The sequence below is a fragment of the Electrophorus electricus genome, chromosome 6 (assembly GCF_041902795.1).
Source record: "Electrophorus electricus isolate QZ-2024a chromosome 6, ASM4190279v1, whole genome shotgun sequence".
Lineage (NCBI taxonomy): Eukaryota > Metazoa > Chordata > Actinopteri > Gymnotiformes > Gymnotidae > Electrophorus > Electrophorus electricus.
The window spans coordinates 21,675,584-21,689,201 of NC_137502.1; the positions used below are offsets into that span (position 1 = coordinate 21,675,584).

General features: G+C 44.9%; 1 protein-coding gene across 13 annotated transcripts in view; it reads left to right on the top strand.

The window, feature by feature from the left end:
- The window catches only part of dmxl2 (Dmx-like 2), a 56,961-nt gene that overhangs the window by 14,240 nt on the left and 29,103 nt on the right, over nucleotides 1-13,618 (top strand). For all 13 annotated transcript variants that reach the window (XM_081715938.1, XM_081715941.1, XM_081715939.1 and 10 more), the window contains exons 9-22: nucleotides 108-282; nucleotides 458-664; nucleotides 1,120-1,382; nucleotides 1,943-2,645; nucleotides 3,329-3,450; nucleotides 3,935-4,024; nucleotides 6,276-6,387; nucleotides 6,484-6,603; nucleotides 7,389-7,619; nucleotides 7,805-9,490; nucleotides 11,516-11,626; nucleotides 11,889-12,058; nucleotides 12,195-12,292; nucleotides 12,495-12,660. In XM_081715938.1, coding sequence (XP_081572064.1) covers nucleotides 108-282; nucleotides 458-664; nucleotides 1,120-1,382; nucleotides 1,943-2,645; nucleotides 3,329-3,450; nucleotides 3,935-4,024; nucleotides 6,276-6,387; nucleotides 6,484-6,603; nucleotides 7,389-7,619; nucleotides 7,805-9,490; nucleotides 11,516-11,626; nucleotides 11,889-12,058; nucleotides 12,195-12,292; nucleotides 12,495-12,660 — 4,254 coding nt within the window. The remainder of the gene's footprint in view (nucleotides 1-107; nucleotides 283-457; nucleotides 665-1,119; nucleotides 1,383-1,942; nucleotides 2,646-3,328; nucleotides 3,451-3,934; nucleotides 4,025-6,275; nucleotides 6,388-6,483; nucleotides 6,604-7,388; nucleotides 7,620-7,804; nucleotides 9,491-11,515; nucleotides 11,627-11,888; nucleotides 12,059-12,194; nucleotides 12,293-12,494; nucleotides 12,661-13,618) is intronic.

Genomic DNA, 13,618 nt, shown 5'->3' on the forward strand with positions numbered 1-13,618 from the left:
GACAAAGCTATGGCGTGGTTTGTATTTTACATGGAATGTTTTTGGACTTAAGTTGGGGTGTGTGTGTGTGTGTGTGTGTGTGTGCGCGTGCGCATGTGTGGATGCAGTCAATTCACCACCTGAAACAGCTAAGGCGAGGTCGCAGGAGATCATCCGCTCTGGTGGCTCACACAGAGCTGCTTCCCAGCCAGCTCGGCTCACACGACACTCACCGGCACATCACGCACCACGCCAATGCCTTGTGCCACTTCCACATCTCTGCCAGTATCAACCCCAATACAGGTATACACACACACACAAACACAAACAAACACAAAAACATCATGCCAGTGTACAGGGCCATTTCCCCATCTCTGCCTGTATCAAGCGCAGTACAGGTACACACGGCATTACAAGGCCAGGACTTCTACATCTTTGCAGGTATTAGTAGTCTGTATTTCCTCTCTTTGTGCGTTAGACATCCCAGCAACACTGGCCGGTTCGGGGCTCTTCTCCTCGAGTGATGGCAGTGGGGGTTTTGTGGTGCATTGGCTGAATAATAAAGACCTAAGCTTTACCTCCTCAATGGACCAGTTCATGCATCAACTGCGCAAGCTCTCTGAGCAGCCCCTCGAACACACCACTGAAGACTTCAGACAGGAAGGCATAGCCAAGTTTGACTTCGGTATATGCAAATACATGTTCAAATACACACTCATACAGCACATGACACATAGCCACACTCAGCTGAACGCATATCCCCATGCTAAACCTCAAAAAACATATTTCTTTCCACATTCAAGGTAATGTAAAGTGATTTTTTTTTTTTTGTCAATTTATTGGATTCAGAGTTACAGACAGCACAAAATCTACCACTCTTAGACTGCAAGTTATTTAATTAATTATTAATATTGTACTAGCCCCATAATTAGAAATTATTTGTATTAGCTAGTAGCTCCAATAATACAGTATCTAATTCTGATGTCTCATCTCTGTCACACATTAAAACACCTTTCTACAGCATAATAACCCACTGTTTGGACAGTTTGAAATACAACCCAGTGTCTGTAATGTTATAACCTGACTATAATTTGAGCACATGTCAGTAAGGTGGCACCCTGCACCTATATCCTGCTGTAGATCTGGACGATATGTCTGATAAGGCTTCATCGGAGCATGATGAAGGTGAGCAGGAAGGCAGCACGAAGGCCTCTTCTCCTGGATCAAGTGGCAGCATGCCCCCACCCTCCGTTCTCCTGGACCGCAAAATGGAGGCACTTACGCTGGAGTGGAACAAGAGCCCCGACATGCTGTTTACCATCCACCCTGCCGATGGCTCCTTCCTTGTCTGGCACGTTAAGTACCTGGACGAATTCATTCCTGGAATCTTCCGCCAGGTCCAGGTGAGTGCGGCAGCATGCAGGGTCCTTTTGGTATCCTTTAATGTCAGATGTTAAGACTTATAGTTGGTGTATTTAAGTCCTGCCTTTACAAGAGCAATTAAAAATGTACAGAGTCAAGCCAAATGTGCAGACATCGTATCAAACCATAATATAATGTAGCTGCAACCAACCGGAAGCCAAGTAACAAAAGAGGACTACAACCTGCCTGAGAAATATGAATTAGCACCATGGTGTAAGATTGACTACTTACAATAATCCAATAACAATTGCTTTATATGCTTTTCATAAACGTTTATGGCCCTCGAGCAGTTTTAATCACAATAACATTGCTGTAGTTGCAAGTTAACCAATGTGAGATCAGATTGAATTAATTAAGTTCCACCATCTGGAAAGGTAGCGTCAAACATTGGGCTCCTAAAGGGACATGATGGGCTTGAATGACTAGAGGAACACAATACAGCTGAATCTCGCATCAGAGGCATTTGTCTGCAGGCAGGGATCTCTAAACCTTTTTGTGCATAAGTATGTATAATTTATGTATTATTTTCTACCGGTCCCAGGTGGCATTCTCTTCACGGATCCCTGTAGCATTCCCCACTGGTGATGCGAATTCTTTGAGTAAGAACATAATGATGTACGCCTGCACTTTCTCCGAACGGAGCAGTGGAGCTGCTGCAGAGCAGGATGGGAAGGAGTTTGAGGTTCTGCAGAGTGCGTCAGCTTCTGCCAACCTCAGCTCCCTTAGCCACTCGCTTGCTGCTGTCATCGGACCTGCCGTGATGATGGTGTCCAAACACATGGATGGCTCACTCAACCAATGGGCTGTCACCTTTGCAGAGAAGTCCGCCTTCTCCAACGTCCTCACGGTCTCGCACAAATTCCGTTACTGTGGACACCGTTTTCATCTCAACGACCTGGCCTGCCACACGGTCCTGCCCCTCCTGCTGACATCATCACACCACAACGCCCTGCTGACTCCACCCTCCGACCCTGGCAGCACAGGTGTTGACCAGGATGGCGGGGCCACACGAGCCCTTCGGCCAATCAAAGGCTTCCCTCCTAAGCAAATGCGGAACGTGGCCACTCGCACATTTCACGACCCGAAGGCAATCTACAGCGAACTGATCCTGTGGCGTGTGGACCACATAGGCCCACTGTCCTGCACAGGGGGCGTATCCGAGCTTGCCCGCATCAACTCACTCCACACGTCCGCCTTCTCCAACGTCGCCTGGCTGCCCACCCTTGTCCCCAGCTCTGTGCTCGGTGAGGGCCATGCTGCTTTTTTTGTTGTTGATTGTTTGTATGGTTTTCTTCATTGATATATTTCAGACATCGGCAAAGAAGGGAAAAATAAACTTGCACTGGGCCAAAGATGTGCCAAAGTGGGGTTTCTTTGCATTTGCTTCTGTGCCAGTGTTAAAGCCATTCAACATTGATAATACCACATCCACAGCCCTGACTCGGCCTGCTGCTATCATTGCTGGATGAAGGTGCTAGTTATGTACAAGCGCACGCTCATGCTTCTAATGGAATTCAAATCGTTGATGGCCTGTTTTTAAATTTGCAGTTGGTCATTCAATTAGAACAGTGATTACGTATTTGCTTGCTTAAAAACTTTTTTTTTTGTCTAATTTTTTGCTTTGATGTATTCTTTTCATCTCAAATGTGCAATAAAAGAGAAAAGTAGGTCGAAGTAACTGGTTGCTGGTGAAGCATCTCTAGAGTGCTTGCAATAGGCTCTTTACTATTGGTACTAGCTAGGTGGCATTTGCATTGTATATAAAGGCCTCACTGTAATGGCTTCATTGTGAGTCTGTTTTCAGATGGCTTGTTTATCATTGTTACTATAAGTTCCTTTCATATAACATTTTTATCCTTTTTCTCTCTCTCTCTCTCTCTCTGTCTCTATCTCTGCCTCTATCATTCCCTCGCTCTCTGACTTCAAGGGACATACTGTAACTCGGCGAGTGCCTGTTTTGTGGCATCAGACGGGCTGAACTTGCGGTTATACCAGGCCGTCGTGGACGCCAGGAAGCTGCTAGATGAACTGTCTGACCCCGAGACCTCTGTAAGTGTTTCACAGGTCCACAGCTACTAACATCATTATGACATACCTTCAAACCTAAACAATGGCATGTTGCACTGTTAAATTACAACTGCATAGTAACAAGCTGTTAAGATAGCTTTTAGTTTTCATAGTCTTTGTAAAATGTGGCACCACTGTTTTATTGGTGCATTGTGTGTACTGAAAGGCTTGCATCAGAATTAAATTATCATTGCTGTATTTGATGTTAAATTATCTGGTTGCATGCACTTCATTCAGTGTACTTACAAGCTCATGTTACATATACATGAGTGATCCCAAACAGTACTGTACAGTGAGGCATATTGGATGATGAAGTGAGGAAGTCAAAGGGGGCCAGTGTTCATGTATAAAAATCAGAAAAGGAAAATCAAAAGAGGGAAAAAGTAGGATTGGTGAATCTCTATCATCAAGTATAGAGTGTGAAAGTGTAGAGTGTGAAAGTCTCTAAGTGTGTGTTCATGTACAGAAGTTGGTGGGTGAGGTGTTCAACATTGTCAGTCAGCAGTCCACTGCTCGGCCCGGCTGCATCATTGAACTGGATGCAATCACTAACCAGGTAAGAACTGTGTATATGCGTGTGGCTGCTTGTGAGTGTATGCATTTGTCATTGTGTAGGTCTGCGTGAGTGTTTTAAATGCATTTCTTGACTATTATGTTGACAGTTATTGTTAATTTGCTTATAAACCACTACATAACACAAAAATAAATAACAAGACTAACTAAAAAGCAGATTAACTTTAATCAGATTAAAGATAATCTCTGTGAGTGTTTTTCTAATAAATGATTGATATTTTGTAGGGTGAAAGTGCATAAGTTTGGTTTCCTAATCTCTCCTCAATGTTTGACTTACAAAAAATCTTTTAGCATGACAAAAGTTTCAAATGCAGTGAAGTACAAATAAGAGGTTCAGATTAACAGAACAGAACCTCAGCATCCACAATACTCAAACTCTGGGAGATCACTTGGATATAGATAACAAGAATAAGTGAATTTCAAAAGAAGAAGCAGGGACAAATTTAGCAGCAGCAGAGTGCATAAAAGCATTACTCTTCAAGCACTCCAGATGATGTCATACATCAGGGGAAATTACATAAAAAAGGATCTGATAGTTTGTATGATGGTTGCTGCCAGGACGGGTTTGAGTATTTCAGAATTTCAAGGATTTGGGGATTTTCGTGCACAACAATTTCTGGAGTTTACACAAATTGACAATGAGTGGCAGTTCTGTAGGCAGAAACACCATGTTTATGAGAAAGATCAGAGGAGAAAGACCAGCCTGATTTGAGCTGACAGGAAGGCTATGAAAACTTAACCATGTACAACATCAAACCTTGAGGCAGACAGGCTTCAGCAGTAGTAGATCACATCAGTGTAGCGATATTATCACTTTAACTTGTCAGTCAGAATTGCTAACATTAATTGGGGCAACACCCTGATTGGCAGAAGTTAATAAATTGTAATTACTTTATCAATGATTATTAATTCAGTCTTAAGTTGTAAGTTTGACAACGTGATAATTTTTGGTTGACAAGAAATAAGAATATCAATCTTCACTCACAAGCTTTACAATTAAGGGTATTTTTATTGAATAAACAAAGATATGACAACATGCATTAGATGTATTGAGTTCACTAAATCACTATAGTAAAATAAAAGTATCATACCATGTAACCAAAATTAATTTAAATGAGATTCTTGTTGGACCAAACATGACTGACTAAATAAAAATAAAAAGAAAAGGGATGTTTAAGTTGTTGTTTAAGTAACGTGACAGTGAAGTTGCTGGTAACTCAAAGACTAGGGGTCTAACTCCAAGTGGTTGTCTTTCTAAGTTTTGAGTCTGATGGAACTTGGGGTCATGGTTCCTTGGGACTGTTGGAGGGTTACTGCTTTCTTAATCTGTGGATTAATGACACATATGAAGTCTTGAAAGAAGAGGGGAGAAGGTCAGATGGTCAGCCAGTGTGACAAGCCATCAGCTAGGCTGTTTTCTGGCTTTGTTGCGAGATTTCCCGAGTTCCTGTCTGTGGACCATGAGTGAGAGGAAGCCCACTCTGACAAGATCAAAGTATCAGAGAATAAGTTGTAGTATCTCTTCACTACATCCGGAACCACTCAGGTCAGAAAGAATAGGAATCTAAGACTACAGTGGACACATGCAGCAAAACTGGACAGCGGAAGACTGGAAAAATATTGTGTGTTCTAATGAATCTCACTTTTACTGCAGCATGCAGGTGGTTGGATCAGAGTTTGGAATCCAAACAGCAGGAATCCAAGGATCCAGCCTGCCTTGTGTCATCATTGTAGGCTGGTGGTGGTGTAATGGAGCACCAGTTATAGGCCATGGCATTTTTTTTTTGTTTGTTTATTGTATTTTTTCTGGCAATGTGCATTTATGGCCACAATTTACCATCTCATAATAACTATTTCCAGCATGATAATGTCAGAGTGCAAGTCGGTGACCATAGTACATGACCATAATAAGTTCATTTTGTTTTGGGGACTTTTCCCAGCCAACAGATCAGAATCCAGTAGAGCACCTTTTATGATGTGGTAAAACAAGACATTCACCGCATGAATGTGCTGCTGAAAAAACTGCAGAATTATGTGATCTCATCATATCAGCCTCTTAAATTAATGTTTTCAACACCTTGTGGAATCCATGCCAGAAAAGCTAAGGCTGTCTGCAGTATTGCTGTTGTGGTGTTAAAAGCAAATGTGCGGTGTGGGGGTGTGGGTGTGGATGGATGGATAGATCAATTAACCTGGTGTACATTGAAGGCTCTGTGTCTTTTCCCTTTTTCTAGTGTGGTTCAGCAACGCAGCTGCTCCATGTCTTCCAGGAGGATTTCATTTTAGGATACAAACCTCAAGATGACCGCGCCGACATGTATGCCTCTGTCTCCCCTTCTGCTGGAGGTACACCTTCTCTTTTCTCTTCCTTTTTCTCTCTTCCCTTTTCACGTCACTTTTCTCCTTTCCTCTCCTCTCCTCACTGATGTTTCTGCCTGACAGAGTATCGCCCTCCTCCGTTCTCTGAGAAGTTTTTCCTGGTTGTGATTGAAAAGAATAAGAATCGCAACTCGGTGCTACAGATGTGGCATCTGCATCTGAAGTCAGTGCAGGCATATGTGGGTGAGTGGACCATGTGCTCAGTTGCCTTAGTAACACTGCATGAGTGCCACACACCCAAAACCCAGATTTTGTTTTGTTTTCAAATTAAAATGTAGTGTCATTTTACACATCGGAGGGCTTCAACTACAAACACAGTGAAGTTTCTTTTTTTTCTCAGTCAAAGCTGAAAAATGTAAGCTCAGTTTTCTGCTCCCCTGTGGAGCTGTTCTGAAGGATGAATGTGATTTTTACCCCCCTAGTTAATGGTATGAGAGGTAAAGATGGAGCCAGTGCCATGTCTAAGCTCCTCAGCCAGCTTGGCTGTCTCTCGTTAATATTCAGAGACCTGATCAAAAGCATCACTCATTCATTCTGGTTATTCGCATTATTTATGAGCATTTCTCTTACTATAGAATTATTAGTTAATGATGGTTAATTTACTGTGGTTTTGTAAAGTGTTTTAAAGATGGTTATTTGACTTACTATCAGAAGTGTAGTTCTTTAATGTTGTAGTGTGGTAATGACACTTCAGTTTAATGTCACATGTTTAATGTCACATTCTGTGTGTGTGTGGTCAGAACATATTAATGACTGACAGGTTCAATTAGTTTAGTGGCAGAGTGTGTCTGATGGTTTAGTTTAGTCTGAAGTGTGTTAACAATGGCTATTGCATGTCTGAAATCATTCTATTTTTATTATTCTCATTCATGTGTCCATTCCTGCTATAAAACGTATATTTATGTTTAAATATAATATAGAGAGTATGGCCCTATAGGTTATATTGTGTTCTCTCTGTATTTCGGTAGAGGAACCAACACAGGAACAGTTCTTTCAGAACCAGCTGACTGTTCCAAATGCACTCAGTAATCTGGACTCATCTCCAGACACGACTCCGGGTCAGAGCCCTCTTCCTCGTTCCTCTTCCTCGGCTAATCTGCAGTCTGCCAGTAAACTGATCCTCAGCTCCAAACTTGTCTACAGCCATAGACTGGATCTACCCCCAGATGTGGAAGTCATCCGCGCTACACCTTCTGCAGGTACAGGCAACACTCTTGCAGGGCACATGGGAGAGACAGAAAATGGTGGTTGAAGGCTGTCACAATCACAGTGAAAAGACAGATGTGCCCTTGGCCTATCACAAATATTTTGCAAAGCGGTATGACCTGTCAGATGGTGAAATTCTGTGATGCAGTTTTGCTTCTGTTTTTTTTCTGCCACACAGGTCATCTGAGTTCCTCCTCCATCTACCCAGTCTGCCTGGCACCATACCTGATTGTCACCACCTGTTCAGATGGGCGCGTTCGGTTCTGGAGGTGCGCTGTGGAGATGGACCAGTCTGCAGTGGCAGGCACAGAAGAGTCGCGCTTGTACCACTGGGAGCCATGGTGCCTCCTTAACGACGAGGAGGACAACAACAGCTCTCTAACCGTTTCCGGGCGTCCCATCGCCGTCAGCTGCTCCTACACGGGTCGCCTTGCCGTGGCGTTCAAGCAGCTGGTGCTCAGCGATGAGGGCGGAGCCTCCCGAGACTTCTCCATGCATGTGTCTATCTATGAATGTGAGTCAACAGGTGGGTCTGAGTGGGTTCTGGAGCAGATCATCCACCTGGATGACTTCAGCAAGCCTGTAAATACCCTGGACCCCAGAGTAAGTGTGGACAGCAACCTGGTGGTGTACAGCAAGTCTGACCTGTTTGTAAACAAGGACAGCCCCAACATCAAGCATTTTGTGCACCTGGACTGGCTCTCCAAGGAGGATGGGTCACACATCCTGACTGTGGGGGTGGGTTCTAACATCCTCATGTACGGGCGCGTCTCGGGCATCGTCTCTGAGCAGACCAGCGGTAAGGATGGCATGGCAGTCATCACACTGCCACTGGGGGGCAGTGTAAAACAAGGTGTGCGGTCACGGTGGGTCTTGTTGCGGGCGGTGGACTTGGTCTCCTCAGTAGACGGGACCCCGTCCCTGCCAGTGTCTCTCTCCTGGGTGCGGGATGGAATCCTTGTGGTAGGCATGGACTGCGAGATGCACGTTTATGCTCAGTGGTACCAGGATAAAAAGCCTAGTGACATCGATGCCGGCGGTCCCGGCTCTCCCGACGAAGGTCTGGCTGTACGCGCCGCCTCTGTGTCAGCCGAGGCACGTGGGCGATCCAAGAGCGTGTTTGACAGCAGTGCCGGCATGGACGACGTATTTCGTGTGCCGGCGGTGATCCAAGACGGCGGGCTGTTCGAGGCGGCGCACTCACTCTCGCCCACCCTCCCGCAGTACCATCCCACCCAGCTGCTGGAGCTAATGGACCTGGGCAAGGTGCGGTGGGCGAAGGCCATCCTATCGCATCTGGTCAAGTGCATCGCCGGGGAGGTTGCTGTGGTCCGTGATGTGGAGGCAGGCGAGGGGGGCACTCGGAGGCACCTATCGCGCACCATCAGTGTGACGGGGAGCACCGCGAAGGACATCGTTGTTGCTGGACGTGATGGCGGCCGTGACTACACCGAGATCAACTCCGTACCACCGCTCCCACTCTATGCCCTGCTCTCCGCCGACCTGGACACCTCCTACAAGGCGGCAGAAGAGGTGGGGAAAGGAGTCAAAGGCCAGGAGCAGGAGGCGCAGAAGTCCACGGACGATCAGTACGCTGACCTATTCCAGGTGCCCACTGTCACCACGGATGACTTCATGAGTTTTGCGTCGGAGAAGCCAGAGAAGAAGACGCGTGTGGTCAACCTCTCGCAGTACGGTCCTACTTACTTCGGCCCAGAGCATGCACAGGTCCTTTCCTCCCACCTGATGCACTCCAGCCTGCCTGGACTCACCCGCCTCGAGCAGATGTTCCTTGTGGCACTCGCTGATACCGTGGCAACCACCAGCGCAGAGGTGCGAGGAGCCACTGGTAAGCAGTACACAGGTGGGTGTCCCCTCCTTCAACTGGATCTGATCCAAGATCCATGAATCCAGTACACACAATTTGACAGTTTATTGCAAGCTAGTGTGAGGTACCACTAAAAGCAGGTCTCAGTGCCTAGGGCTGCACATGTGGTGTAAACCATTGCAGCATTGGTATTGATATAGACATTGCTGAAAACTGCAGTATGGAAACAAGTCGCAATGGGCGTATGCTGCGAGCATGCTAACAACTCCACAGTCCAGGCGAGCGGTCTGGATGGTTTGGTTGCATGTACATGCAAATATGTCAAAGTAATATAAGCCAGGCATGTCACATCAAGGGATCATGTGCTTTAATATATCAGGTAGGATATACCCATAGGATAGATACTCTGAAATAGTTTTTTGTTGTAGTATAATCATCCTCTCTTTCTTGCTCTTTATTATCATGTCTCTGTTTCTCTTTCGATTCCTCTGTATGTGACTCTTCATGTTCCTCATTGTGATTTGAGTATCATCTTAAATGGCCTTAATGCCCAAATATGACAATGGTTATCTGACTGCATTGTTTATGCTAGACATGGTACTATTGCCACTAGACTAATTAAACAAAACATGCCTTTATCACATTTTCCACTTCTACCTATAGCAGGGGAGCTCAGATTGTGTTTATTTAGTCTTTTAGCAGAGGTAAACAGCAGAGCAGAACGTTCCAGATCCAAAGTAAGCAGGCTAGAGAGGTTCAGGGACGGTGAGCATGTGCATTTCTGCTCGCGTGATGCAAAATTTCTTGAAATATGCAAAAGCACACTTGAACGAAGATTTGAAAGTTGCCCAACAGCAACAGTGACTGATGACTAGAAGCCCCGAGACCCTCTCCACATATGCCTCTATACCCTTTGCTAGGTGTTTGAAACATCGGAAGGCCGGTATGTCAGGCCAGTATTTGGCTTTTTTGGGATATCTGCATTGGCTGGCGTCTGCCACTCGCAGACAATGCCCAAACACAGTCCTGATTAAAACAGACATTTCATGTGGTTTTAGGCCTGTCTAGTCGATACCTAGTAGATACTTAGTAGTGTTTACATGTTATTTAATGGTTGGAGTATGAATGCTACCATCCTTGGGTTTACTTGTCAAAATGAGTTTTCTAGTTTCTATGCATAACATCTTACACTGGGAATGTCTTGTAAAATAGTGTTTATTTTTATTTTTTTAGCTTACTTTTGCTAAGCTTAGGTAAAGTTGGGTTTTCTATGAGGCTTTATTTCCAATCCCGCTGCTTTCGCTGTTCTGTTTTGCTTGTCACTTATGACAAGGTTGTCAGGCTTTTGGTGTTTAACATTGCATAATTGTAATTGCTTAACTGCTGTGAACATAACCACTAGCACTTTAAAAATAGTGTCAAATAGGCTATTGTTGGATCCCAACTGGTAATGTGTTCAGGAGAAATATTTGTATGTATAATTGACTAAATATGTAAAGCGCAATAGGCTACATATTTTTAGTTGCATGGGATGGGTCAATGTTGAGTCTTTTCATAGTGGTGTGTACAAAAGAAAAAAGATAAAAGTTCTCTCTAGGAATATTTTATATATTTTTAATATATTCTCGCTCATCTCTTCTTACTGGTCAATGTCAGAAACAGTTTGGTATGTAAATAGACTGATTAATTTGCTGCATTTTATAGGCCATTCTTATTTCTTAACTGTATTGCATTGCTGTACAGTTTAATATCGGCCTTATATCGGTTAATGAACACACTGCTCTCTGAAGCTTGGTCTGGACATCAGTCTTCTTTCTGCAATCGCTTCCTCTTCCCGTGAGACTCCTGTGTGTGTTTCTTGAGTTTCTCCTGAGTCTTTCAGGGCTGTACTGTGAGTATAGTGACTAGATAAGCTGCTTCATGTGTGTGCACGCATCTGATTTGAAGGGCAAAAAGCATAACAAATCTGAAGCAATGGGTGTTTAGTTTGCTGTCTGTTCTGTCGTGTGTGTGTGTGTGTGTGTGTGTGTGTGTGTGTGTGTGTGTGTGTGTGTTCTGCAGGTGGGGAGGCTCTTGATGAGTGTGGTCTGCGGTACCTGCTAGCAATGCGATTGCACACCTGTCTGCTTACCTCTCTGCCCCCTCTCTATAGGATCCAGCTACTGCATCAAGGTAACATCCTCACCCTCTCACTTCTACACTCTCCTACTCTCTCCCACCCTCACACTCCCAGCCTCTCACTGCCCCATCACCCCATTACTGCCACACTTGTTCTGTGTGTGTGTGTGTGTAAGTGTGGGGGGGGGGGGGTTATTGGGTGGGGAGCAAGGAGGGCCTGAGCAAATCAGTGTGCTGTGCGCAGCTCAACAATAACATTTTACTCATCTGGAGTGTATATGCATGTGTGCATGTGTGTTTCCGGTCAACTCTTCAGGTGTCTCTACATGTCACTTTGCGTGGGCGTTCCATTCGGAAGCTGAGGAGGAGATGCTGAACATGATCCCAGCCATGCAGAGAGGAGACCCACAGTGGTCTGAGCTCCGTGCTGTTGGCGTTGGATGGTGGATCCGAAACATCAACACACTCAGGCGGATGGTGGAGAAGGTGGTGATATTTTACCTGCTGTGTACTGGATTTATAAAATTATTTTCTGTCCATCCCAAATTTATATTCCACTGCAGATATTTGTATTTGATAATGATGCATCAATCAAGTTCTCTCTCTCTCTCTCCATGGGCAGGTGGCCAAAGCTGCATTCCAGCGGAATAATGATCCTCTGGATGCGGCTCTGTTTTATTTGGCCATGAAGAAGAAGGCTGTGCTCTGGGGTCTTTTCAGGTGCTCCTGCACTTGTCCCCTAATGTCTTCTTACCACATGCTTTGGTCCTGAAGGTCTTGCACTGCAAAGCAATACGTTAATGTTTTTGTATCTCTGTAATTTGTTGTGTTGTATTGTGCTTGTGCTAGAAAAAATATTTCAACTTCTACATTTTTGAGACCAAAAGGACACACGTTCTCATTTGTTGGTTTGTTTGTGCAGGTCTCAGCACGATGAGAAGATGACCCAGTTTTTCAGCCATAACTTCAGCGAGGACCGCTGGAGGAAGGCGGCACTGAAGAATGCCTTCTCGCTGCTGGGGAAACAGCGCTTCGAACAGTCAGCAGCCTTCTTCCTGCTCGCTGGCTCACTCAAAGATGCCATCGAGGTGTGTCCGAGCTCCCTCCTGCATCTGGCAGCTGGGTGAAGATGCAGCACGGAGCCTCCAAGACTGTAGCTACAGCCAAGCCTGCCAAAACCACACTGAAATTCTCATGTTCCATGTCCAGTAGTCATGATCTCAAGGATTTCAGATTTTAGCGCTTAGTGTCTTTGAGTGTGGACATGGGTATGTGGGGGCGTTGGGGGGGGAAGGTGTGTGTGTGTGTGTGTGTGTGTGTGTGTGTGTGTGTGAGACAAGGGGGGTGTCTTTGTCTTATGAGGTCCGTCTACATAGCCCTGGCCTGTCCTGCCTGTGTCTTAACCAGTAGATAAACTCCTCTTACTACAATTATGAGTCCTTTCATTTACCTTGGGCTAGATATACAGTCGCATTTAGTCAAAACACACTGATAGGGCCAGCACTGTAGCATAGAAACCCCAACCCCACCCCCACCTCCCCACGCACACACACACACGCACGCACACGCATGCACACAGTCGGCTTGGCTGGGCTGTCCTCAGTGGGAGTTAAGGTCAGCTGTGCATATGAAAGCACGTACACCTTCTGCTCTATTAAATTATAGGCTTACATGATGTGCTTAAGGCTCCAGTATTCACCCAGGCCTGCCTAGATTACACTGCTCATAGTCCTGATATTGACTGCAAATCAATTCAATTTAGCTCATCAATGCCATAACTCAATGAGCAACATCTCATGTTGTGTTTAGAATGTGTAACAGTTCAAAAAGTGCAGCATCACAGAGAATCAGATTCAGGCTTTGCTGAGCAAGTTACACATATCACAGTATACTGTAACTGATAATAGAGCTTTTACATGGCAGTAAAAGATACCTGATACCCATACCTGAATTCTACACCCCACCCTTTGTAATAATAATAATAACAAACATAGTTTATAAAGTGCTTTACAGAGATTGAAAATGAAATCATTTAAAGAATACAAA